Consider the following 26,783-nt stretch of genomic DNA (forward strand, 5'->3'; position numbering starts at 1 on the left):
CAGAGGTTGAGAGGATCTGCAGAGAAAAATGGGAGAAACTTCCCCAATACAGGTGTGCCAAGCTTGTAGTATCATACTCAAGAAGACTCGAGATTGTAATCGCTGCGAAAGGTGCTTCAACAAAGTACTGAGTAAAGGGTCTGAATACTTTATATATGTAAATGTGATTTCAGTATTTTTATTCTCAATAAACTGGAAAAAATGTTGCTTTGTCATTATGGGGTATTGTGTGTAGATTGTTTTCTCTCAATGTAATCCATTTTAGAATAAAGCTGTAACGTAACAAAATGCAGAAAAAGTCAAGGGGATTGAATACTCTTTGAATGCACTGTAAATGTAAGTCCATTATAATTTCTACAGTTTAGATTTGTCATTTTCATGTATATCGAGTTTGTTTCCCTCCAACCCCAAGAAAATTATATAAAAAATGTTCCCTAGAGTATGCCCTCCTGATCTCTTCTCTTTTACAGGGCAGGTCCTCATAGTCCCTCAGCAGCTCCCAGCTGGTGAGGGAGGTCACTACCTGACCAATGGTTGACTGTGTGATGAGAGAGGTGTGTAAGACCTCGCAGCTCATCTTCTTCTGGGACTCGATGGCTTCGTCCGTGTGTTGTGGGTGGTGACAACAGCCTCATGGCTTTCTCAGGGCAGGATAACTCATCTGCCTCCTGGGCGCAGAATTTTATTCTGTTTTGGGTAATGGAACATCTTAACCGTAGCCGAGTCAGAATCCGGCGAAACGAAGGACCATGTAAAAACGTCCATTCAAGTGCGTCCAGTTTGCTGGAATGGCCTTTTCTTTTTTTATACATGTGTATTGGTTATAAAGCGCTGCCTGGTGTTCTAAGAATATGGTGAGATCAGATGTGATGTATACTAAAGAGTCTCAATAAATGGAAAAGCCCCATTTTGTGTTTATTAAACAAACCTTTTTTAAATACACCATATAAAAACCACACATGCACATCAACAAAAAATCTGCATGACCTTCATAAACTGCATTAATTTACTCATTAAAAGTATTGTGGGAAAAATATTCTGTACTTGAACATCATATATCCTACACAGTGCAAACACTATGAAACAGACCTTTCAGGCTTAGATATCACACGTCTGTCTGGATTCAATATTCTACCCAGGAATATTCAACACTGAAATTTGCTACTCTCTTTATTCCAAATGCATCTGTGGATCTTTTCCACTGACACCAATTAACATTAATCTTAGTCTTAAATGCAGGGTTTGATCTAAATGTCAGAAACTATTGTGTGGAATGGTTCATTTCTAGGTCAATCCGTGGAATGTTTTTTTTCTGCTGGTGTATCCTCTGAGAACCTCTTCTCGTAGCGCATACAGGCGAACGGCCTTTCTCCCGTATGGACTTATAAGTGCATGTTCAGTTGGTGTTGGTGGGAGAACCTCTTCTCACACTAGGGGGTTGTTGTTTTCTCCCCTGTGTGGACCCTCTGGTGCCTCTTCAGGTTGCCAGCCTGGGCAAAGCTCATGTGACACTGGGTACAGCTGAAGGGTTTTACCCCTGTGTGGACTCTCTGGTGCCTCTTCAGGTCACCAGCCTGGGTGAAGCGCATATGACACTGGGTACAGCTGAATGGTTTCTCCCCTGTGTGGACCCTCTGGTGGATCTCCACCTTCTGGGAGCTGCTAAAGCCTTTGTTACAGAACATGCAAAGGAACCGTTTCTCTTTACTATTTCCTGATGTGGCTCCCCCTCCCTGTGCTTTGGCCCTTTGATCCTTTGAGTTCAATACCTGATCGAAAAGGTATTGTGAATCGGAAGATGCCATCGGCGTGGACAGTGGGTCGCAATCCCTGAGCGTGTGTAAAGGGGAGTGGGTTGCGACAGTTAGATTGGTCTCTAAGCTTTTTCTGTAGTCTAAGAAGTCATTGGTGTTGCCCTGTGAGTGTCCTTCTCCAAAGCGAGTCTCATCTGCATTCCATGTCAGAGGAGAGTCACCCTCCACTTTCACAGTCACCTCATCTATGACTATAACCTCCCCTTTCTTATCTAGGGACCCTTCAGAGTATACACTACTACTGTACTGGTTCCAGTCCCCTCTCATTGGATTAGTCTGTGTATCTAAGCCGACAGGCATGTCACCATGTATCATCTCTGTAGCGTATGAACAAGACGGATCATTGCCAATCTGTAACGTGTCTCCTAAGTCCTGATGGGACGGATCCATCCTCGGGCTCGGGTTACCATCAAGTAAATATTCTGAGTGGAGAGCGGGACAGCCCAGTCGCCCCTGACCCATTAAATTCTTGGTGTCGATCCCTGACTTGAGGACGGCATTCAGCGTTCCACCGACCTTCGTGATGCTGCGTCGGGTCTTTGGCGCCGCTGGGGCGGTGGTGGGGTCCTCCGTGGCTACAGGGGGCACTCCAGCCACTCCAGTCTGGATGTGCTCTCCTTCAGATCTCTCCAGCTTGACCCCAGGACCTGCAGACTGACACAAGAAGGGGGGGTTGACGGTATTTTTAAAATGTTATTTAACCTTTATTTAGGTAGGCAAGTCAGTACAAATTCTTATTTACAATGATGGCCTACCCCGGCCAAACCCGGGTGACGCTGGGCCAATTGTGTGCCGCCCTATGAGACTCCCAATCATGGCCGGATGTCATTCAGCCTGGATTCGAACCAGGGACTATAATGACACTTCTTGCACTGAGATGCAGTGCCTTATACCGCTGTGCCACTCAGGAGTAGAATTGGGTAACACTGTCATAGAGAAGTCACACAAGCTCCCTTATGGCAGATAAATGAGGATGTACATGTAAGCAAGTGAATAGCTGATGGGAGCCTTTCTGAAATGTACTGTAATTTTGATTTAATACTATTACACTAACCTCTATGATGATAACTTGCTGGGTTGAGGTTCCACTCCCCTCATCAACAGTGATTGGTTGGTCATCGCTCCATGTATTGTGTCCTGCTGGCTTCACAAAGCTCATGTGGCCTCCAGTGAGATGTAATTCACCCAAGAGAGTGATTGGGGGAAAAGAGGTGATTAGGTTAGCTACTGTCAATGTTCAACGCTATATTGCAAGTAATCAGGGGAATTAGGCTATTTCATACTATCCAAAAACTAACCTAGACCCAATTCTGGTTAAACATATGTGGTTAACACAAAGTTACATGTGTAGAGGGTAACGGGGCGACAGGCCACGCAGCGTCATGCAAAATGTACCTCTTGCAATTCCTCTGTATCGGTCGAGGATCTTGACACTACTGAAACGACTGGCGATGACACGCTCTCGCATTGTCCTTTCTGCGCGGTCCCGTGCAACCTTCTTCAGTTCCAGTAGTTGTAGTTTCCTCCGCAATGCCCTGTTTTCTTTCTGGCTTTGAGTTATTTCCAAACGAAACACTGCATAGTCGTCGTCTACGAGTTTACAGATCTCTGCCACGGCTGCATTCGCTAGAACCTCCATAATGGAGGCTATTTGAGTGTGAAAAACCATAGCCATTGTTAGGTAACTTTAGCAACTAGCTAGTTAGCGTTACCTAGATAACATCTATCAACCAAGTCCTGTCTCCAAAGCGAATTAAATAATACCTGGGGTAAGTTTGTGATGCTATGCAGTTAAATGAGTCATATTTTGAGTTGCAGGGTATTAATAAACGTCTAAATGACAACAAAAACACAAACGTGGAAATAGTTTTTGGTCACGGCTTACTTCTGTTTACGTCGTCTTCTTTGAGGTTTTATCGACGGACTACACAAAAATGGTGTATTGTTGCCACCTACTGGGTGTGTTCAAACTGGGAGGTTTTAAAGGGATAGTAAATGCAAAATCAATATTTGTGCCAAATTACCTTTAGCTTCCTTGAAGCTTCTGAAGGCCCATGGTGACAAAATCCACAATAATACATTGTTGTACATATGGCTACAGCCTGGAGTTAACTAAACGCACTGACGTGATGAAATTTCACTTCCTTATGTTATAAAATTTACCAAGACAAATCTGATTATTCATGTTCTATCTCGCTCAGTGGGGTCTGTAACATATCATTATATCCGCCATCAATAAAAGACAATACTGTGCAGCCGTCTTCATCGACCTGGCCAAGGCTTTCGACTCTGTCAAGCACCGTATTCTTATCGGCAGACTCAACAGCCTTGGTTTCTCTAATGACTGCCTCGTCTGGTTCATTAACTACTTCTCAGATAGAGTTCAGTGTGTCAAATCGGAGGGCCTGTTGTCCGGACCTCTGGCAGTCTCAGGGTTCAATTCTCGGGCCGATTCTTTTCTCTGTATATATCAATGATGTCGCTCTTGCTGCGAGTGATTCTTTGATCCACCTCTTCTTTGGACACTGTGTTAACAAACCTCCAAACGAGGTTCAACGCCATACAACACTCCTTCCGTGGCCTCCAACTGCTCTTAAATGCAAGTAAAACTAAAAACATGCTCTTCGCCCGATCACTGCCTGCACCCGCCCGCCTGACTAGCATCACTACTCTGGACGGTTCTGACTTATAATATGTGGACAACTATAAATACCTAGGTGTCTGGCTAGACTGTAAACTCTCATTCCAGACTCACATTAAGCATCTCCAATCCAAAATTAAATCTAGAATCGGCTTCCTACTTTGCAACAAAAGCCTCCTTCAACTCATGCTGCCAAACTTACCCTCGTAAAACGGACGATCCTACCGATCCTTGACTTAGGCGATGTCATTTACAAATTAGCCTTCAACACTCTACTCAGAAAATTGGATGCAGTCTATCACAGTGCCATCCGTTTTGTCACCAAAGCCCCATATACTACCCACCACAGCGACCTGTATGTTCTCGTTGGCTGGTCCTCGCTACATATTTGTCGCCAAACCCACTAGCTCCAGGTCATCTATAAGTCTTTGCTAGGTATAGCAGCACCCACGCGCAGCATGGTCTCCAGCAGGTATATTTCACTGGTCATCCCCAAAGCCAACACCTACTTTGGACACCTTTCCTTCCAGTTCTCTGCTGCCAATGACTGGAGCAAATTGCAAAAATCACTGAAGAGACTTATTTTGTGTGTTCTCTACTTTAACAATTAATCCACAGATACAAGGGAAACCTAGTTGGTTTCTAGTAATCTCTCCTTGTTCAGTCATCTTCTGTGGATTTTACAGTTGAAGTCAGAAGTTTACATACACATTAGCCAAATACATTTAAACTCAGTTTTTCACAATTCCTGACATTTAATCCTAGTAAAAAATGTCCTGTCTTAGGTCAGTTAGGATCACCACTTAATTTTAAGAATGTGAAATGTCAGAATAATAGTAGGTTGATTTATTTAATATTTGATTTCTTTCATCACATTCCCAGTGGGTCAGAAGTTTACATACACTCAGCTCTGTCCTCCTGGTGTAATTGAGTCAGGTTTGTAGGCCTCCTTGCTCGCACACGCTTTTCAGTTCTACCCACAAATTTCCTATAGGGTTGAGTTCAGGGCTTAATGATGGCCACTCCAATACCTTGACTTTGTTGTCCTTAAGCCGTTTTTCCACAACTTTGGAAGTATGCTTGGGGTCATTGTCCATTTGGAAGACCCATTTGCGACCAAGCTTTAACTTCCTGACTGATGTCTTGCGATGTTGCTTCAATATATCCACAATTTTCCTGCCTCATGATGCCATCTATTTTGTGAAGTGCACCAGTCCCTCGTGCAGCAAAGCACCCCCAAAGCATGATGCTGCCACCTCTGTGCTTCACGGTTGGGATGCTGTTCTTCGGCTTGCAAGCCTCCCCCTTTTTCCTCCTAAGATAACGATGGTCATTATGGCCTAACAGTTCTATTTTTGTTGCAAGATCGAATCCCTGAGCTGACAAGGTAAAACATCTGTTGTTCTGCCCCTGTACAAGTCAGTTAACCCAGTGTTCCTAGGCCATCATTGAAAATAATAATTTGTTCTTAACTGACTTGCCTTGTTAAATAAAGGTAAATAAAATAATATAGGATTTGTTTTACTGTGGATATACTTTTGTAACTGTTTCCTCCAGCATCTTCACAATGTCCTTTGCTGTTGTTCTGGGATTGATTTGCACTTTTCGCACCAAAGTACGTTCATCTCTAGGAGACAGGACGCGTCTCCTTCCTGAGTGGTATGAACGCTGCGTGGTCCCATGGTGTTTACACCTGCATAATATTGTTTGTACAGATGAACGTGGTACCTTCAGTCGTTTGGAAATTGCTCCCAAGGATAAACCAGACTTGTGGAGGTCTAAAATTATTTTTCTGAGGTCTTGGCTTATTTCTTTTGATTTTCCTATGATGTCAAGCAAAGAGACACTGAGTTTGAAGGTAGGCCTTGAAATACATCCACAGTCACACCTCCAATAGGCTAATTGACATCATTTGAGTCAATCAGAAGCTTCTAAAGCCATGACATAATTTTATGGAATTTTCCAAGCTGTTTAAAGGCACAGTCAACTCAGTGTATGTAAACTTCTGACCCACTGGAATTGTTAATAAGTGAATTATAAGTTAAATAATCTGTCTGTAAACAATTGTAGGAAAAATCACTTGTGTCATGTACAAAGTAGATGTCCTAACCGACTTGCCAAAACTATAGTTTGATAATAACAAGAAATTTGTGGAGTGGTTGAAAAACAAGTTTTAATGACTCCAACCGAAGTGTATGTAAACTTCTGACTTAAACTGTATCTTCCTCACTAACTTTAAGCGTCAGCTGTCAAAGCAGCTTACCGATCGCTGCAGCTGTACACAGCCCATCTGTAAATAGCCCATCCAACCAACTACCTACCTCATCCCCATATTTGTTTTTCTGCTCTTTTGCACACCAGTATTTCTACTTGCACATCCTCATCTGCACACTTATCACTCCAGTGTAAATTGCTAAATTGTAATTACTTTGCCACTATTGGCCTATTTATTGCCTTACCTCCTTACTTCATTTGCACATACTGTATACATATTTTTCTATTGTGTTATTGACTGCACGTTTGTTTATCCCATGTGTAACTCTGTGTTGTTGTTTTTGTCGCACTGCTTTGCTTTATCTTGGCCAGGTCGCAGTTGTAAATGAGAACTTTTTCTCAGCTGGTCTTCCTGGTTAAATAAAGATGAAATAAAATAAATTAAAAAATGTACATTTCGGAAACGTAAAACGTCCGATAATAAACAGCTCTGACAGCAGTGCCGCTTCTTGCAGTGACTTTTGAGGAATTAACATGACACAAGCTGAATTTATTGTGAAAGCGTTTACTAAAATGAGAAAATAATGTCTCAAAATTGATATCTATCTCACCTCTATATTGTTTTATGTCCTTCGGATTTGAAAAGAAAGAATTCAATAGGTGAGCCTGTCAGTTTGTCACAATTCTTCATAGCATCCAGCCTAGCTGACACAATGCTATTTTCAAGATATTTGTAGCTTTTTTTTCTCTGGCCTCCATTGATTTAGTCACCCTAATCTTGGCCATTTTACAAGGGTAAAAAGCTCCAATAACTTTTAAAAAGATTACGATAGAGAAATTAGGTTTGGACCATTGGTTTCCTTAGAGTACACAATTATCACAACACAGAGGATGTAATATGGCATTTTCCCCCTAGATTGGCTTCCCTGTTGATTTTACCCACGCACCGCTACTGCAATTCAGGAAATGATTCTTTTTTTTTTTAACCTTTTGTCATGAGTAGCTTCTCCATCAGTTTATTAATTAGTCTGTATATAAAGGATCTCACAGGATAGCACACATATCACAGCTGCACTTGGTTTGGGAGACACTCCACATAAAAAAACAAGGACAGAAACTCTTCTCCTTCATGTCATTTACCACACGATTCATTCCTCAGTAGAGCAATGTCGACTTCTTCCAAGACTCCAAAAATGACTCCTTTTGACAGGTGCCACATCAATGCAAGACACATTATATTCATAAATTTGGTTGAGACACGCCTTTTCTGATCAGCAGAAACACACTACATGGAAACGGATTCACCAATTCTCTTTACACTGAAGAGAAAGTATCTTATTGGTTGGCGTCATAGCTCAAAGGGTGTAATTAAATGAACAAGTTATTGACGCTGTTCTTTGAAATAAGGTAATTCTTATTACATTACACATCAAATCTCTTATGATCAGTATCTTTCAAGCTGAGCGCAGACTTGTTTAGCAAGAATGGAGTAGAAAATAATAATTACTTTATTCCATCTACATCACCTCAGTAAGGTCAATATTAAACTGTCCTTTATTCTAGCCTAGTCTCTCTAAAAACAGGTACACAAGCCTATTTTAAATGACAAGTTAACCACATAATTCATAAAACCTTTGTTAATTACCCTCTTACCCCAAGACACTTCTCATGATAACTATAATACAGTGGGGCAAAAAGTATTTAGTCAGCCACCAATTGTGCAAGTTCTCCCACTTAAAAAGATGAGAGGCCTGTAGTTTATCATAGGTACACTTCAACAAAAAAAAATCCAGAAAATCACATTGCAGGATTTTTAATGAATTTATTTGCAAATGATGGTGGAAAACTTTTGTTATTGACCAAATACTTATTTATCTCAATACTTTGTTACATACCCTTTGTTGGCAATGACAGAGGTCAAACGATTTCTGTAAGTCTTCACAAGGTTTTCACACACTGTTGCTGGTATTTTGGCCCATTCCTCCATGCAGATCTCCTCTAGAGCAGTGATGTTTTGGGGCTGTTGCTGGGCAACACGAACTTTCAACTCCCTCCAAAGATTTTCTATGGGGTTGAGATCTGGAGACTGGCTAGGCAACTCCAGGACCTTAATGCTTCTTACGAAGCCACTCCTTCGTTGCCCGGGCGGTGAGTTTGGGATCATTGTCATGCTGAAAGACCCAGCCACGTTTCATCTTCAATGCCCTTGCTGATGGAAGGAGGTTTTCACTCAAAATCTCACGATACATGGCCCCATTCATTCTTTCCTTTACACGGATCAGTCGTCCTGGTCCTCTTGCAGAAAAACAGCCCCAAAGCATGATGTTTCCACCCCCATGCTTCACAGTAGGTATGGTGTTCTTTGGATGCAACTCAGCATTCTTTGCCCTCCAAACACGACGAGTTGAGTTTTTAACAAAAAGTTATATTTTGGTTTCATCTGACCATATGACATTCTCCCAATCATCTTCTGGATCATCCAAATGCTCTCTAGCAAACTTCAGACGGACCTGGACATGTACTGGTTTAAGTAGGGGGACACGTTTGGCACTGCAGGATTTGAGTCCCTGGCGGCATAGTGTGTTACTGATGGTAGGCTTTGTTACTTTGGTCCCAGCTCTCTGCAGGTCATTCACTAGGTCCCCCCGTGTGGTTCTGGGATTTTTGCTCACCGTTCTTGTGATCATTTTCACCCACGGGGTGAGATCTTGCGTGGAGCCCCAGATCGAGGGAGATTATCAGTGGTCTTGTATATCTTCCATTTCCTAATAATTGCTCCCACAGTTGATTTCTTCAAACCAAGCTGCTTACCTATTGCAGATTCAGTCTTCCCAGCCTGTTGCAGGTCTACAATTTTGTTTCTGGTGTGCTTTGACAGCTCTTTGGTCTTGGCCATAGTGGAGTTTGGAGTGTGACTGTTTGAGGTTGTGGACAGGTGTCTTTTATACTGATAGCAAGTTCAAACAGGTGCCATTAATACAGTTAACGAGTGGAGGACAGAGGAGCCTCTTAAAGTGACAGGTCTGTGAGAGCCAGAAATCATGCTTGTTTGTAGGTGACCAAATACTTACTTTCCACCATAATTTGCAAATAATTCTTTAAAAATCCTACAATGTGATTTTCTGGATTTTATTTTTTCATTTTGTCTGTCATAGTTGATGTGTACCTATGATGAAAATTACAGGCCTCTCATCTTTTTAAGTGGGAGAACTTGCACAATTGGTGGCTGACTAAATACTTTTTTGCCCCACTGTATGTCAGCTAAAGAATGGTTCCCAGATATCCTCTGTGTACATCTGAAGACAAACTGCTACGATTTCTCCCCATTGTGGACACTCCTATGTCTGATAATGTTACTCAGTTTGCACTTGAAGGGCTTATCCTTAGTGTGAACGGTCTGGTGCTTCTTCACATGGTTCACCTCAGCAAAGTGCTTTACACACGTGGGGCAGGCATACGGCTTGTCGGTGTCCGTCCTAAGGCTCGACCTCCCATGATGTGACCCAATGACATCAGAGGAGGTAGAAGCAGGAGCCACGCTCAGGTGGTTAGTCTTTGAGCTCCCTCCTTGACCTCTAGTCATTGTTTGGGTGTTGTTGGCATTGTGTGCTTGCTGTGTTATAGGCTAGGTACCTCTTGTGGTGAATGACCATCCTGACCCTGTCTGTATTGGTGGGGTAACTGAGGAAGGCTAGGCCCAGGCCTTGTATGAACCCAGTCACCAGGCATTAGACGGGACCCTGAAAGAGAAGACATACTTTATTTGTTTTCTACTTTTATTAAAGTGACAAATTCTGTATCACTCACTATACACTATACGTTGTCCGTGTGCATTTTCTGCTGGTGTATCCTGAGGTAGCTCCTCTCCGAGAAACTCTTTCCCCAGTGCGTACAGGCCTTTCCCCCGTGTGGACCTTCAGGTGTATCTTCAGATGGTGCTGGTGGGAGAACCTCTTCTCACACTGGGGGCAGCTGTAAGGCTTCTCCCCTGTGTGGACCCTCTGGTGCCTCTTCAGGTTGGACAATTGGGAGAAACTGGCCCGGCAAAGATGACAGCTGAACGGTTTCTCCCCTGTGTGCATCCTCTGGTGGATCTCCACCTGTTTGGGGAAACTGAAGGCTTTCCCACAGAATGAACACGGGAAGCGCTTCTCTTTGCCAACAGATCTGCTGATAGCATCTCTACTACTGTCATTTGTCAATGGGCTTGTGTAGCCTTTTAGTGTTGAGGTACTGGCATTGTCTGAGGTCTGGTTTAACATTAGGAGAGTGTGAGGAGGAAGGCCAGGGAGAGTCTGTGTTGTTGAAGGGTCCATGTTCCAGTTTATAGATCCTATAGAAGGCAGGCTGAAGGCAGCACCTGTTAGGGGGTTAACCTGAGATGCCATCAGTCTCTCTGAATCACAACTATAGGAGCAGGACGGAGCATCGCTAGCAGAGTCTGTGTCTGTCCTCTTCTGCCGCATACGGACACCTCCCCGTCCCTGCAGACCAAATCTACCCCTCGCCCTGGTCTCAGCCAGTCTGTTGTCATGGCGACTAAATTTGGTTGTTGTTTTGTGTTCGACTGTCTGTTTCTGGTTGTGGTTAAAGGTGTTGTTCCCCACTCCAGACTTGAGGACGCTGTCCCATCCACTGACCTCCACTATGTCACCTCTGGTCCTGGACTGGTCAGTGATGTTGTCCCCTGGGTCCTTGGCTGCACCAGTCTGGGAATCCAAGATGGCCACCCAGTCTCCACAACCAGCCTCCAGCCAACCACCTGCAAGAAGAGGTTACAAAATAGACTTTACAAACATGGCAGAGAATTCTACATATGCAGTTTTTTTTGTCAATTACCCGGAGAAGTTCATACAATATGTGTGTTTTTGTATGTAAACATAAGTTGTATTGATTTCATGAATGAATTAAGAAAAATATAAAATAATAGCCAGGTGCATCACTATTCCCATTGAAGATCTATTACTGTATGTTGGCTATATGTATTTCTCCCTTACCTTGCTCCCCCATCTTAAGTTCACTCAGCAAATCAATACTCTCTGGTCTGTCTTCTATTGTCTCCTCTTTGACCAGCAACAGATCAGGCTTCCCATCCTCCATGTCTACTGACTGTAAGAGATACAGAGTGAGAGGATTGTTGGATCAAGAAATCTGATATCAGCACCTTGCTATGGAGCATTTTCTGATTGGGCAATGAGGGATTGACACGAGTACTATGCAAGCATGTTAGTTGACGTGATACATTGCAAGCGAGTTATCAGCTTTCCTAACCAGTTATTTCCTAACCAGAGTTATCAGCAGGTGTCTTGATAATATAAAAGGGCAGCGAGTCAGTGGTTCCGGTGCCATAGACAGGAAATTGCTTTAGAGTTGTTGAAATAATGTATTGATATTTCTATATATATATATATATATATATATATATATATATATATATATATATATATATATATATATATATATATATATATATATATATATATATATATATAATCTAGACCTACATGCAACAGTATTCCCATGTAGGCCAGCACCTTTGACAATGATTTCACAAGGTTTAATTCACATGATATGCCTAAATACTAACAACCACTAGGCTAATAAATAATCATACATTGAGCGTACAACACATTATGAATACTTGCCCTTTCCATGACAGACTGACCAGGGGAAAGCTATGATCCCTTATTGATGTCATTTGTTAAATCCACTTCAATCAGATGAAGGGGAGGAGACATGTAAAAAAACAAAAAACATTTTAAAGCCTTGAGACATGGATTGTGTATGTGTGCCATGGGCAAGACAAAATATTTAAGTGCCTTAAAAGGGGTACAGTTTCATACACACAGTTTCCTGTGAGGAACACTTTCGATACCTTGTTGAGTCCATGCCCTGACAAATTGAGGCTGTTCTGAAGGCAAAACTCAATATTGGGAAGCTGTTCTTAATGTTTTGTACACAGTGTATTTTTCATAGATGGAGAAATAGCCGTAGATGGAGAAATAGCATCACGGACAAGGTCAGTCACAAAGTATAAAATCTCTATCTAACCGGTATCTTTTGATTAGATTGTCATTACCATATGTTTGTTAAAAAAAATCCTCATATGTGTGTGCTTATCATCGTCTCAATGCAGCCATCTTCTGGCAACTCCTAACTGGTTAGGATACCTCTTGAGCGCTCTTAAATACACCTTGAGATAGGAATGTTGATAACCGGCTCTTACTCCTATGTGTAAAATTAGGACCAAATTTGCATAACTGACATTTCAGGCAGTTGGATAACTACGGGCCCTGGTCCCCACCTGTCTACATAGTGTTCTTTGAGGAAAAGATCATGATTATTAGAAAGCCAATTACAGACTCCTCTTTAAATCTGCGTATTCCTTCAAAGATCAGTTGTCCTGAGTCTGCACAACTCTGCCAGGAACTAGGATCAAGAGAGACACTCAAGTGTTTCAGTACTATATCATTTGACACAATGATGAAAATAATCATGGCCTTTAAACCTTCAAGCTGCATACTGGACCCTATTCCAACTGAACTACTGAAAGAGCTGCTTCCTGTGCTTGGCCCTACTATGTTGGACATAAACGGCTCTCTATCCACCGGATGTGTACCAAACTCACTAAAAGTGGCAGTAATAAAGCCAAACCTTGACCCAGAAAATATTAAAAACTATCGGCCTATATCCAATCTTCCATTCCTCTCAAACATTTTAGAAGAGGCTGTTGCGCAGCAACTCACTGCCTTCCTGAAGACAAACAATGTATACGAAATGCTTCAGTCTGGTTTTAGACCCCATCATAGCACTGAGACTGCACTTGTGAAGGTGGTAAATTACCTTTTAATGGCATCAGACCAAGGTTCTGCATCTGTCCTCGTGCTCCTAGACCTTAGTGCTGCTTTTGATACCATCGATCACCACATTCTTTTGGAGAGATTGGAAACCCAAATTGGTCTACACTGACAAGTTCTGGCCTGGTTTAGATCTTATCTATCAGAAAGATATCAGTTTGTCTCTGTGAATGGTTTGTCCTCTGACAAATCAACTGTACATTTCAGTGTTCCTCAAGGTTCTGTTTTAGAACCACTATTGTTTTCACTATATATTTTCCCTCTTGGGATGTCATTCGAAAACATGTTAAATTTCACTGCTATGCGGCTGACACACAGCCGAATCTGTGTGTCAGATTTGAATCTGACAATTAATCTTAATGGTTGTATAGTCGTCTCAAATAAAACTGTGAAGGACCTCTGCGTTACTCTGGACCCTGATCTGTCTTTTGACGAACATATCAAGACTGTTTCAAGGACAGCTTTTTTCCATCTACGTAATATTGCAAAAATCTGAAATTTTCTGTCCAAAAATTATGCAGAAAAATTAATCCATGCTTTTGTTACTTCTAGGTTAGACTACTGCAATGCTCTACTTTCCGGCTACCCGGATAAAGCACTAAATAAACTTCAGTTAGTACTAAATACGGCTGCTAGAATCCTGACTAGAACCAAACAATTTGATAATATTACTCCAGTGCTAGCCTCCCTACACTGGCTTCCTGTCAAGGCAAGGGCTGATTTCAAGGTTTTACTGCTAACCAACAAAGCATTACATGGGCTTGCTCCTACCTATCTCTCTGATTTGTTCCTGCCCTATATACCTACACGTACTCTACGGTCACAGAACGCAGGCCTCCTAATTGTCCCTAGAATTTCTAAGCAAACAGCTGGAGGCAGGGCTTTCTCCTATAGAGCTCCATTTTTATGGAATGGTCTGCCTACCCATGTGAGAGACGCAAACTCGGTCTCAACCTTTAAGTCTTTACTGAAGACTCATCTCTTCAGTGGGTCATATGATTGAGTGTAGTCTGGCCCAGGAGTGTGAAGGTGAATGGAAAGGCTCTGGAGTGTCTCCTGACCCCTCCTGTCTCAGCCTCCAGTATTTATGCTGCAGTACTTTGTGTCGGGGGGCTAGGGTCAGTTTGTTATATCTGGAGTACTTCTCCTGTCCTATTCGGTGTCCTGTGTGAATTTAAGTGTGCTCTCTCTAATTCTCTCTTTCTTTCTCTCTCTCGGAGGACCTGAGCCCTAGGACCATGCCTCAGGACTAACTCACATGATGACTCCTTGCTGTCCCCAGTCCACCTGGCCGTGCTGCTGCTCCAGATTCAACTGTTCTGCCTGTGGCTATGGAATCCTGACCTGTTCACTGGACGTGCTACCTTTCCCAGACCTATTATTTGACCATGCTGGCCATTTATGAACATTTGAACATCTTGGCCATGTTCTGTTATAATCTCCACCCAGCACAGCCAGAAGAGGACTGGCCACCCCTCATAGCCTGGTTCCTCTCTAGGTTTCTTCCTAGGTTTTGGCCTTTCTAGGGAGTTTTTCCTAGCCAACGTGCTTCAACACCTGCATTGCTTGCTGTTTGGGGTTTTAGGCTGGGTTTCTGTACAGCTCTTTGAGATATCAGCTGATGTACAAAGGGCTATATAAATACATTTGCTTTGTTATTATTATGATCTAAAAGGCTAAACTGATCCTAGATCAGCACTCCTACTCTGAGAAGCTATGTGGATACGGGCCCTGACCAAATACCATTCAGACAGTAGGTCACAGTGGGCTAACCTCAGTGAGACTGTGTGTGGTTCTGTGCTGCTCAGCTGGTTCCTCTGTGGGTTCAGGAGGAGGTGTAGTTTGGTTGTCCTCCATGACCATGGTCCCGTCAGTGTTCCCCAGACCCTCCTCCTTCACCAGCAGCACCTCTGGACCCTCCTCCTGGAAGAGACAGGTGATACAGATTACACTGACATACACTCCCTCTGGTACGTACACACACACAGTCGCACACACGTATAATAAACACACTTTCAGCAAGTGGAGGCCATACTTGCGAACATTAGAACAGGTTTAAGTTCAAGGTTAAGTTTAAGCATCAGCCAATTAAAATCGTTGACATAGTGGCATGTGAGCAAAGGCTACATGTCAGCTGTTTCCATTACATAAGCTTGCAAATGTATCCCTACGCTAACCTACTACGCTAATCAGCTGGTCGCTTAAACTGAACCTTTAACTTTTCTTATTTTTGCAAGTATGGCCCGGAGTGTTTATCAATCCCCACAACGTTTGAGTCCTATACTATAATTACAGAATGACTTCATTGTTGTTAAACCCATCATGGTGGACAGATGTGGGTAAAAAATAAGTCAGGTATGATAAGTCAAAAATTCACCATCAGTAGGTGTTTGTTAGTGTAATAGACTATATAGGGTGTTTGTTAGCGTAACAGACTACAGGGTGTTTGTTAGTGTAATAGACTATATAGGGTGTTTGTTAGTGTAATAGACTATATAGGGTGTTTGTTAGCATAATAGACGACAGGGTGTTTGTTAGCATAATAGACAACAGGGTGTTTGTTAGCATAATAGACGCACAGGGTGTTTGTTAGTGTAATAGATGACAGGGTGTTTGTTAGTGTAATAGATGACAGGGTGTTTGTTAGTGTAATAGACTATATAGGGTGTTTGTTGAGTTGAGTTTATTTGTATTTTTACAGGGACAGTGCACATTAATCAACGTTTCAGTAAAAGTGCCGGTTTTAGCCAGCCGGCTAATTTTCAACCGCAGTCCCTGGGCAGGTTATTAAAAACAATTACAATATAGACAATAGCAACATAGAACAAGCAAGACATAGCAACATAGGACAAGCAAGACGTAGCATACAGACCGAGCAACATAAAACAAAAAGCAGCAAGACAAATTTCATAAAAGCAACCAAGTATTTCCACACCTCACAAGCTACAGACAACAGACAACATGGAGAGCGGCAACACACAGCTAGGGACCATGTTCACAAATCTGATTGACCTTTAGCCATGTCTTCAAGCATTTTGTGAAAGTGTGATATGTGATGCAGTTATGTGTGTCTGATGGCAGTGTATTCCAGACATGGGAAGCTCTCACAGAGAATGCAGATTTAGTGTAGTTGTGTAGTGTAGTGTTAGTGTAAATCAAATCAAATTTGATTTGTCACATACACATGGTTAGCAGTTGTTAATGCGAGTGTAGCGAAATGCTTGTGCTTCTAGTTCCGACAATGCAGTAATAACCAACGAGTAATCTAACCTAACAATTCCACAACTACTCCCTTATACACACAGGTCTAAAGGGATAAAGAATATGTACATAAAGATAAAGGCAAGATGCAGTAGATGGTATAGAGTACAGTATAAACATATGAGATGAGTAATGTAGGGTATATAAACAAAGTGGCATAGTTTAAAGTGGCTAGTGATACATGTATTACATAAAGATGGCAAGACGCAGTAGATGATATCGAGTACAGTATATACATATACATATGAGATGAGTAATGTAGGGTATGTAAACATTATATTAAGTGGCATTGTTTAAAGTGGCTAGTGCAATTTTTTTTTTTACATCAATTTCCATTATTAAAGTGGCTGGAGTTGAGTCAGTATGTTGGCAGCAGCCACTCATTGTTAGTGGTGGCTGTTTAACAGTCTGATGGCCTTGAGATAGAAGCTGTTATTCAGTCTCTCGGTCCCTGCTTTGATGCACCTGTACTGACCTCGCTGTCTGGATGATAGCGGGGTGAACAGGCAGTGGCTCGGGTGGTTGTTGTCCTTGATGATCTTTATGGCCTTCCTGTGACATCTGGTGGTGTAGATATCCTGGAGGGCAGGTACCCTCTGGAGAGCCTTACTGTTGTGGGCAGAGCAGTTGCCGTACCAGGCGGTGATACAGCCCGACAGGATTCTCTTGATTGTGCATCTGTAGAAGTTTGTGAGTGCTTTTGGTGACAAGCCGAATTTCTTCAGCCTCCTGAGGTTGAAGAGGCGCTGCTGCGCCTTCTTCACAACGCTGTCTGTGTGGGTGGACCAATTCAGTTTGTCCGTGATGTGTACGCAGAGGAACTTAAAATGTACTACCCTCTCCACTACTGTCCCGCCGATGTGGATAGGGTGCTCCCTCTGCTGTTTCCTGAAGTCCACAATCATCTTCTTTGTTTTGTTGACGTTGAGTATGAGGTTATTTTCCCGACACCACACTCCGAGGGCCCTCACCTCCTCCCTGTAGGCCTTCTCGTCGTTGTTGGTAATCAAGCCTACCACTGTAGTGTCGTCCGCAAACTTGATGATTGAGTTGGAGGCGTGCATGGCCACGCAGTCGTGGGTGAACAGGGAGTACAGGAGAGGGCTCAGAAAGCACCCTTGTGGGGCCCCAGTGTTGAGGATCAGCGGGGTGGAGATGTTGTTACCTACCCTCACCACCTGGGGTCGGCCCGTCAGGAAGTCCAGTTGCACAGGGCGGGGTCGAGACCCAGGGTCTCGAGCTTGATGACGAGTTTGGAAGGTACTATGGTGTTAAATGCTGAGCTGTAGTCGATGAACAGCATTCTCACATAGGTATTCCTCTTGTCCAGATGGGTTAGGGCAGTGTGCAGTGTGGTTGCGATTGCGTCGTCTGTGGACCTATTGGGGCGGTAAGAAAATTGGAGTGGGTCTAGGGTGTCAGGTAGGGTGGTGATATGGCCCTTGACTAGTCTCTCAAAGCACTTCATGATGACGGAAGTGAGTGCCAAGGGGCTGTAGTCGTTTAGCACAGTTACCTTAGCTTTCTTGGGAACAGGAACAATGGTGGCCCTCTTGAAGCATGTGGGAACAGCAGACTGGGATAAGGGTTGATTGAATATGTCCGTAAACACACCAGCCAGCTGGTCTGCGCATGCTCTGAGGACGCGGCTGGGGATGCCGTCTGGGCCTGCAGCCTTGCGAGGGTTAACATGTTTAAATGTTTTACTCACGTCGGCTGCAATGAAGGAGAGCCCGCAGGTTTTGGTAGCGGGCCGTGTCAGTGGCACTGTATTCTCCTCAAAGCGAGCAAAAAAGTGATTTAGTCTGTCTGGAAGCAAGACATCCTGGTCTGCGACGGGGCTGGTTTTCTTTTTGTAATCCGTGATTGACTGTAGACCCTGCCACATACCTCTTGTGTCTGAGCCGTTGAATTGCGACTCTACTTTGTCTCTATACTGACACTTAGCTTGTTTGATTGCCTTGCGGAGGGAATAGCTATACTGTTTGTATTCAGTCATGTTTCCGGTCACCTTGCCCTGGTTAAAAGCAGTGGTTCACGCTTTCAGTTTCGCACGAATGCTGCCATCAATCCACGGTTTCTGGTTTGGGAATGTTTTAATCGTTGCTGTGGGTATAACATCGCCGATGCACTTTCTAATGAACTCGCTCAGCGTATTCGTCAATGTTGTTGTTGGATACAATGCGGAACATATCCCAATCCACGTGATCAAAGCAGTCTTGAAGCGTGGAATCAGATTGGTCGGACCAGCTTTGAACAGACCTGAGCGTGGGAGCTTCTTGTTTTAGTTTCTGTCTGTAGGCTGGAAGCAACAAAATGGAGTCGTGGTCAGCTTTTCCGAAAGGAGGGCGTGGAGGGCTTTATATGCATCGCGGAAGTTAGAATAACAATGAGTTATGGGTTTTACCAGCCCTGGTAGCACAATCGATATGCTGATAGATATTTAGGGAGTCTTGTTTTCAGATTAGCCTTGTTAAAATCCCCAGCAACAATTAATACACCCTCAGCCAGCAGCATACCACCCTGCATACCACTGCTGGCTTTCTTCTGAAGCTAAGCAGGGTTGGTACTGGTCAGTTCCTGGATGGGAGACCAGATGCTGCTGGAAGTGGTGTTGGAGGGCCAGTAGGAGGCACTCTTTTCTCTGGTCGAAAAAAATATCCCAATGCCCCAGGGCAGTGATTGGGACACTGCCCTGTGTAGGGTGCCGTCTTTCGGATGGGACGTTAAACTGGTGTCCTGACTCTCTGAGGTCATTAAAGAACCCATGGCACTTATCATAAGAGTATGGGTGTTAACCCCGGTGTCCTGGCTAAATTCCCAATCTGGTCACCTAATAATCCACAGTTTACAATTGGCTCATTCATCCCCCTCCTCTCCCCTGTAACTATTCCCCAGGTCGTTGCTGCAAATGAGAACGTGTTCTCAGTCAACTTACCTGGTAAAATAACTAATAAATAAAATCAGGATATGTGGTTTCCAGTTTACATAGAGTCAAATAAAGTTAGTTCAGGGCCGTCGATGTGTCTGCTTGGGGGGGAATATATACGGCTGTGATTATAATCGAAGAGAATTCACTTGGTAGATAATGCGGTCGACATTTGATTGTGAGGAATTATAAGTCAGGTGAACAGAAGGACTTGAGTTCCTGTATGTTGTTATGATCACACCACATCTCGTTAATCATAAGGCATATCCCCTGCCCCTCTTCTTACCAGAAAGATGCTTGATTGTGTGGACACAATGCGCGAAGAAACCAGCTGGCTGCACCGACTCCGTTAGCGTCTCTCAAGTGAGCCATGTTTCCGTGAAGCAAAGAACGTTCGTCTCTGATGTCTCTCTGGAATGCTACCCTTGCTCGGAGTTCATCAACCTTGTTGTCAAGAGACTGGACATTGGCGAGTAGTATGCTAGGGAGTGGTGCGCGATGTGCCCGTCTCCGGAGCCTGACCAGAAGACCGCTTCGTTTGCCCCTTTTACGGCGTCGTTGTTTTGGGTCGCCAGCTGGGATCTGATCCATTGTCCTGGGTGGAAGGCAAAACACAGGATCCGCTTCGGGAGAGTCATATTCCTGGTCGTAATGATGGTGAGTTGACGTTGCTCTTATATTCAGTAGTTCCTCCCGACTGTATGTAATGAAACCTAAGATTACCTGGGGTACCAATGTAAGAAATAACACGTGAAAAAACAAAATACTGCATAGTTTCCTAGGAACGAGAAGTGAGGCGGCCATCTCTGTCGGCGCTGGGAGTACTCTAGACTATAGTTTTAGGGTGTTTGTTAGTGTTTGTGTTTGTTAGTGTAATAGACTATATATGGTGTTTGTAATAGACCATATAGGGTGTTTGTAATAGACCATATAGGGTTTTTGTAATAGACCATATAGGGTGTTTGTTAGTGTAATAGACTATACAGGGTGTTTGTTAGTGTAATAGACTATACAGGGTGTTTGTTAGTGTAATAGACTATAGGGTGTTTGTTAAGTGTAATAGACTATATATAGGGTGTTTGTTAAGTGTAATAGACTATATATAGGGTGTTTGTTAGTGTAATAGACTATACAGGGTGTTTGTTAGTGTAATAGACTATACAGGGTGTTTGTTAGTGTAATAGACTATAGGGTGTTTGTTAGTGTAATAGACTATATAGGGGGTTTGTTAGTGTAATAGACTATATAGGGGGTTTGTTTGTGTAATAGACTATATAGGGGGTTTGTTTGTGTAATAAACGACAGGGTGTTTGTTAGTGTAATAGACAACAGGATGTTTGTTAGTGTAATAGACGACAGGGTGTTTGTTAGTGTCATAGACGACAGGGTGTTTGTTAGTGTAATAGACTATACAGGGTGTTTGTTTGTTAGTGTAATAGACTATAGGGTGTTTGTTAGTGTAATAGACTATAGGGTCTTTGTTAGCGTAATAGACAATATAGGGTGTTTGCTAGTGTAATAGACTATATAGGGGGTTTGTTAGTGTAATAGACTATATAGGGGGTTTGTTTGTGTAATAAACGACAGGGTGTTTGTTAGTGTCATAGACGACAGGGTGTTTGTTAGTGTCATAGACGACAGGGTGTTTGTTAGTGTAATAGACTATAGGGTGTTTGTTAGTGTAATAGACTATAGGGTCTTTGTTAGCGTAATAGACAATATAGGGTGTTTGCTAGTGTAATAGACTATATAGGGGGTTTGTTAGTGTAATCGGCTATATAGGGGGTTTGTTTGTGTAATAAACGACAGGGTGTTTGTTAGTGTAATAGACAACAGGATGTTTGTTAGTGTAATAGACGACAGGGTGTTTGTTAGTGTAATAAACGACAGGGTGTTTGTTAGTGTAATAGACGACAGGGTGTTTGTTAGTGTCATAGACGACACGGTGTTTGCTAGTGTAATAGACTATATAGGGTGTTTGCTAGTGTAATAGACTGTATAGGGTGTTAGCATAACAGACTATTTTGGGTCTTTGTTAGTGTAATAGACTATATAGGGTGTTTGCAAGTGTAATAGAGTATAGAGCAGGGCTGACCAACCCTCTTCCTGGAGATCTACTGTCCTGTAGGTTTTCATTCCAACCCTAATTTAGCATATCTGATTCAGCTAGGTAAGGTCTTGTTGAGCAGCTAACAAGTAAAATCAGGTGTGTTAAATTAGGGTTGGACTGAAAACCCTCAGGACTGTAGATCTCCAGGAAGAGGGTTGTGCAGCCCTGCTATAGGGTGTTTGTTAGTGTAATAGACGACAGGGTGTTTGTTAGTGTAATAGACTATAGGGTCTTTGTTAGCGTAATAGACAATATAGGGTGTTTGCTAGTGTAATAGACGACAGGGTGTTTGTTAGTGTAATAGACGACAGGGTGTTTGTTAGTGTAATGGACGACAGGGTGTTTGTTAGTGTAATAGACTATATAGGGTGTTTGTTAGCGTAATAGACTACAGGGTGTTTGTTAGTATAATAGACTATGGGTATATTTAGGAAGTGTATATTGGTTATAAAGCACTGTTGGGTGTATGCATAACAGGGTGAGATAAGATTTCTGCTAAAGAGAGTCTCAATGAAAGTCAGAATGAAAAGATCCATTTTGTGTTTACTAAATATAAACAAGTTTTAAATACACCATATGAAAACCACACATGCACGTCTCAACAAAAAATCAGCATGAAGTTGATAAACTGCCTACATTTTCTAATTAACAGCGTTGGGGGAAGTAATGAAATAGGCATTTGTGAACATCATATAACCTACACAGTACAAACACAATATATAACAGACCTTTTAGGCTTATATATGCCTTATTTTTCACATAATGTCCGGATGCAATATTCTACCCAGGAATATTCAACACTGAATGAAATCTGTAAACTCTCGTTCTTCCAAATTCATCTGTGGATATTTCCTGCTGACAACACTGACAATTCATCTTTAATGTGATCTAAACTAAATAAGCTATGATATGAATAGGAATGGTTTTTATTTAGTGGTATGGTTTTTCTGCTGGTGTATCCTGAGGTAGCTCCTCTCTGAGAACCTCTTCCCACAGTGCGTACAGGCGAACGGCCTTTCTCCCGTGTGGACCTTCAGGTGCCTCTTCAGGCTGCTAGCCTGGGTGAAGCGGATATGACACTGGGGGCAGCTGTAGGGTTTCTCCCCTGTGTGGACCCTGTGGTGCCTTTTCAGGTCACCAGCCTGTGTGAAGCGCATGTGACACTGGGTACAGCTGAAGGGTTTCACCCTTGTGTGGACCCTCTGGTGGATCTCCACTGTCTGGGGGCAGCTGAAGCCTTTGTTACAGAACATGCAGAGGAACTGTTTCTCTTTACAATTGCCTGATATAGCCCTGTCGTTTGAGTTCAATACCTGATCGAAAAGGACGCGGCCGTGTGAATTGGAAGGCCCCATTGATGTGGACACTGGGTCGGGATCCCTGGGCGAGTGTAAAGGCGAGTGGGTCACGACATTTGGATTTGTCTCTAAGCTTTCCCTGTAATCTAAGAAACCTCTGCCCTGTGAGTGTCCGTCTCCTAGTTGACTATCTGCATTCCATGTGGGAGGAACTTCGGCTTCCACTTTCACAGTCACTTCATCTACGACCAGACCCTCCCCTTTTTTATCTAGGCCCCCTTCTGAGTATACACTACTACTGTACCAGTCCCCTCTAGACAGATCAGTTTGTATATCTAATCCCAAGGATATGTTGCCAGGGTCCATCTCTGTAGTGTAATAAGACAGATCATTGCCAGTCTCTAATGCGTCTCCTGAGTCCGGATGGGAATGAACCGTCCTCAGGCTTGGGTTACCGTAAAGTAAAGACTCTGAGCTGGAAGCAGGACGACAGCCCAGTGGCCCCAGCCCCAGTCTCTCTGGGTCTGACCTGTGGTCAGATCCTGTGTGTAAAAGCCTTTGTGTTAAAGTTAAATTCTCGGTGTCCGTCTCTGACTTGAGGACGGCGTTCGGCGTTCCACTGACCTCCGTGATGTTGCATCGGGTCCTGGGCTGGGGGGCGGGGGCAAGGTCCTCCGTGGCTACAGGGGGTGCCACTACAGCCGCTGCTCCAGTCTGGATGTCTCTGCTGTGTTGTGGGTCCTCCTCTCCTTCAGACTTCTCCTGCTTGACCAGCGATGATCCTTCAGGACCTGCAGCCTCTGCATCTGCAGACTGACAAGAGGTTATTATTCATGAGTAGGATTGGAAGGGATGTAACTATTTAACCAAAACGCATCGGTCCCAATTGAAATGTTTCAGATACAACTGCATTGGTCCGCGGATCCCAAACCGATCCAAATGTAGCACGCTTCGGTCAGAAAGTCCATTCAAACATTATGAAGCGCTGATTCACTAACATGTTACTTTATTTCTACCTTACCATACCTCATCTTTTGTCACAACTAATGCTTCCTCTATTCAGTGTCAAACTAAGAATATACCTGTGTCGACAGTCATTGGTCGACAAGTCAGCTTGCATGCCGAACAACCCCAGGAAATATCAGTAGCCTAGTTAAGCTGCTGAATGGGGGCTTTCAATAGATTTTTAGATTGTTCAGGTTCACCATCAGCAATACGTTTTGGTGTTTTGCTTCGAACAATCAGTGTATATGGTCATTTTTAGATATACAGGGTAAAGTTCATCATTTCAGATTGAGGACAGCAATCTGGCGCACTGCATGGCCAAAACGGAAGGAGTAAAGAAGCTCACTAAACTTCCAAACGGTCAAAACCCTTTGTTTTTGAGATGGGGGTGAAATCCAAAGTTGTGCTTCTATTCATTGGCGATGTCATAGATAATTTTTTAACAATCAATATTGATACATTACGAGCTCCAACACTTTAACTGCAAACATGACAAGTTAATTAGTGGGTGATGGTGATTTCAGAACCAAAGTGGGGACACAAAAACACATAGGCTACATTGACCCCCCTAATCAGATAGTGGTACAGACCTAGACTCCCATTTGATTCAGATCATGTGCCTAGTACATACGTAATAGACATACAGTTAAAATCGGAAGTTTACTTACACTTAGGATGGAATCATTAAAACTCGCTTTTCATCCACTCCACAAATTTCTTGTTAACAAACTATAGTTTTACCAAGTCGGTTAGGACGTCTATTTTGTGCATGCAAGTCCTTTTTCCAACAATTGTTTACAGACATTTTTTTCACTTATAATTCATTGTATCACAATTCCAGTGGGTCGGAAGTTTACAAAAAAGATGGCATCATGAGGATGGAAAATGATGTGGATATATTGAAGCAACATCTCAAGACATCAGTCAGGAAGTTAATACTTGGTTCCCAATGGGTCTTCCAAATGGACAATGACCCCATGCATACTTCCAAAGTTGTGGCAAAATGGCTTACGGACAACAAAGTCAAGGTATTGGAGTGGCCATCATAAAGCCCTGACCTCAATCGCATAGAAAATTTGTGGGCAGAACTGAAAAAGTGTGTGCGAGCAAGGAGGCCTACAAACCTGACTGTTACACCAGCTCTGTCAGGAGGAATGGGACAAAATTCACCCAACTTATTGTGGGAAGCTTGTGGAAGGCTACCCGAAACGTTTGACCCAAGTTAAACAATTTAAAGCCAATGCTACCAAATACTAATTGAGTGTATGTAAACTTCTGACCCACTGGGAATGTGATAAAAGCTTAAATAAATCACTCTACTATTATTATGACATTTCACATTCTTAAAATAAAGTGGTGATCCTAACTGACCCAAGACAGGGAAGTTTTACTAGGATTAAATGTTAGGAATTGTAAAAAAAAACTGAGTTCAAGTGTATTTGGCTAAGGTGTATGTAAACTTCCGACTGTAAAATCCACAGAAGATGATGACTCAACAAGGAGAGATTACTAGAAACCAACTAGTTTTCCCCTTGTATCTGTGGATTCATTGTTAGAGTAGAGAACACATTTTCTGTGACTCAAAGTGGGTCGATATTCTACAGATCCAGCAAAAAATATATATATTTATATCCCAGGACAAATTAGCTAGCAACAGCAAGATAGCTAGCGAAAAGTCCATGAATGTTTCATATGTGTTGTGGTGGAAATTCAACACCAGGGACACCTGAAGTCAATCTTAACATGAATAACTCTTTATTATCAGCAAGCTGGAGAGGTTACAACAAACCTGTTCAAGTCTATAAGAAGCTCCGTTGGGGCGGTCCCAACAGTTGTCTTATATGGCAACGCACAGACAAGTTATATTTGCATGATTTAACATAATTAATTCATCACTACCGGTGACTCGCACATGTGACTGACCAATGCCTCACAAGGCTCTCTCTCTCTCTCCAAGTTGAGATCTTCAAACAGATACCTCGGTTGTTCCCATAGCAATATTCTGGGCGTACTGCCAAGTTGAGGAACAGTAATGATCAGTCAGTCACCTGCATGAACCTTTCTAATTAGTTATTAGAAAGTAGCATTGATTCGATACATAAACATAACATTTCCCTCACCGAGTAACAACTGGTACCCAAATGAATATAGTTGGTTCAGAGTTCACTTTGATATTTCAACCTGGGTGTCCTGATGGTGTCTGGTGTGGATAGACAAAATCAACATGCGCGCGATGGCGCACACGTGTGGCCGGTGTAGTCAGCATGTAAGAATTGGATAACAATGTCATAGGGAAGTCTCACAAGCTCCCCATTGGCAGATAAATAAGGATGCACATGTAAGCAAGTGAATAGCTGAATAGCCTTTCTGAAATAAACGGGAGGCATTTGATTTACAAAGTAACTCTTTTTTTTTATGCAACACTATTACACTAACCTCTATCATGATAATGTGCTGGGTTGAGGTTCCATTCCCCTCATCAACAGTGATTGGTTGGTCATCTCTCCATTTATTGTGTCCCGCTGGCTTAACAAAGCTCCTGTGGCCTCCAGTGAGATTTCCTTCACCTGAGAGAGTGATTGGGGGAAAGCGGAGGTTGAGTTAGCTATTGTCAATGCTCAAAGCTATATTGTACACTCTTGATAATGTCTAGA

General features: G+C 42.8%; 2 protein-coding genes across 6 annotated transcripts in view; both read right to left on the reverse strand.

Annotated features, from left to right (window-relative positions):
* The window catches only part of LOC109894098 (oocyte zinc finger protein XlCOF7.1-like), a 31,067-nt gene extending 26,961 nt beyond the window's left edge, over positions 1–4,106 (reverse strand). Inside the window, exons 1-3 of one of the 3 annotated variants that reach the window (XM_031828185.1) lie at positions 3,210–4,102; positions 2,869–2,978; positions 2,331–2,468 (exon numbers count right to left, since the gene is read on the reverse strand). The gene's annotated coding sequence lies outside the window, so the exon portion shown is untranslated. Of the gene's footprint in view, positions 1–2,330; positions 2,469–2,868 lie in introns of all 3 variants that reach the window. The other 2 variants (XM_020487329.2, XM_031828184.1) reach the window with 2 other exon arrangements.
* A 5,752-nt stretch (positions 4,107–9,858) lies between these two features.
* The window catches only part of LOC109894080 (gastrula zinc finger protein 5-1-like), a 131,222-nt gene continuing 114,297 nt past the window's right edge, over positions 9,859–26,783 (reverse strand). The window contains exons 3-7 of one of the 3 annotated variants that reach the window (XM_031828160.1): positions 23,749–23,937; positions 15,300–15,449; positions 11,667–11,778; positions 11,310–11,431; positions 9,859–10,409 (exon numbers count right to left, since the gene is read on the reverse strand). In XM_031828160.1, coding sequence (XP_031684020.1) covers positions 10,398–10,409; positions 11,310–11,431; positions 11,667–11,778; positions 15,300–15,449; positions 23,749–23,937 — 585 coding nt within the window. In that variant the 3' untranslated portion in view covers positions 9,859–10,397. Of the gene's footprint in view, positions 11,432–11,666; positions 11,779–15,299; positions 15,450–21,881; positions 23,938–26,565; positions 26,697–26,783 lie in introns of those variants that run through there. The other 2 variants (XM_031828157.1, XM_020487308.2) reach the window with 2 other exon arrangements.

The sequence above is a fragment of the Oncorhynchus kisutch genome, linkage group LG7 (assembly GCF_002021735.2).
Source record: "Oncorhynchus kisutch isolate 150728-3 linkage group LG7, Okis_V2, whole genome shotgun sequence".
NCBI classification, from domain to species: domain Eukaryota; kingdom Metazoa; phylum Chordata; class Actinopteri; order Salmoniformes; family Salmonidae; genus Oncorhynchus; species Oncorhynchus kisutch.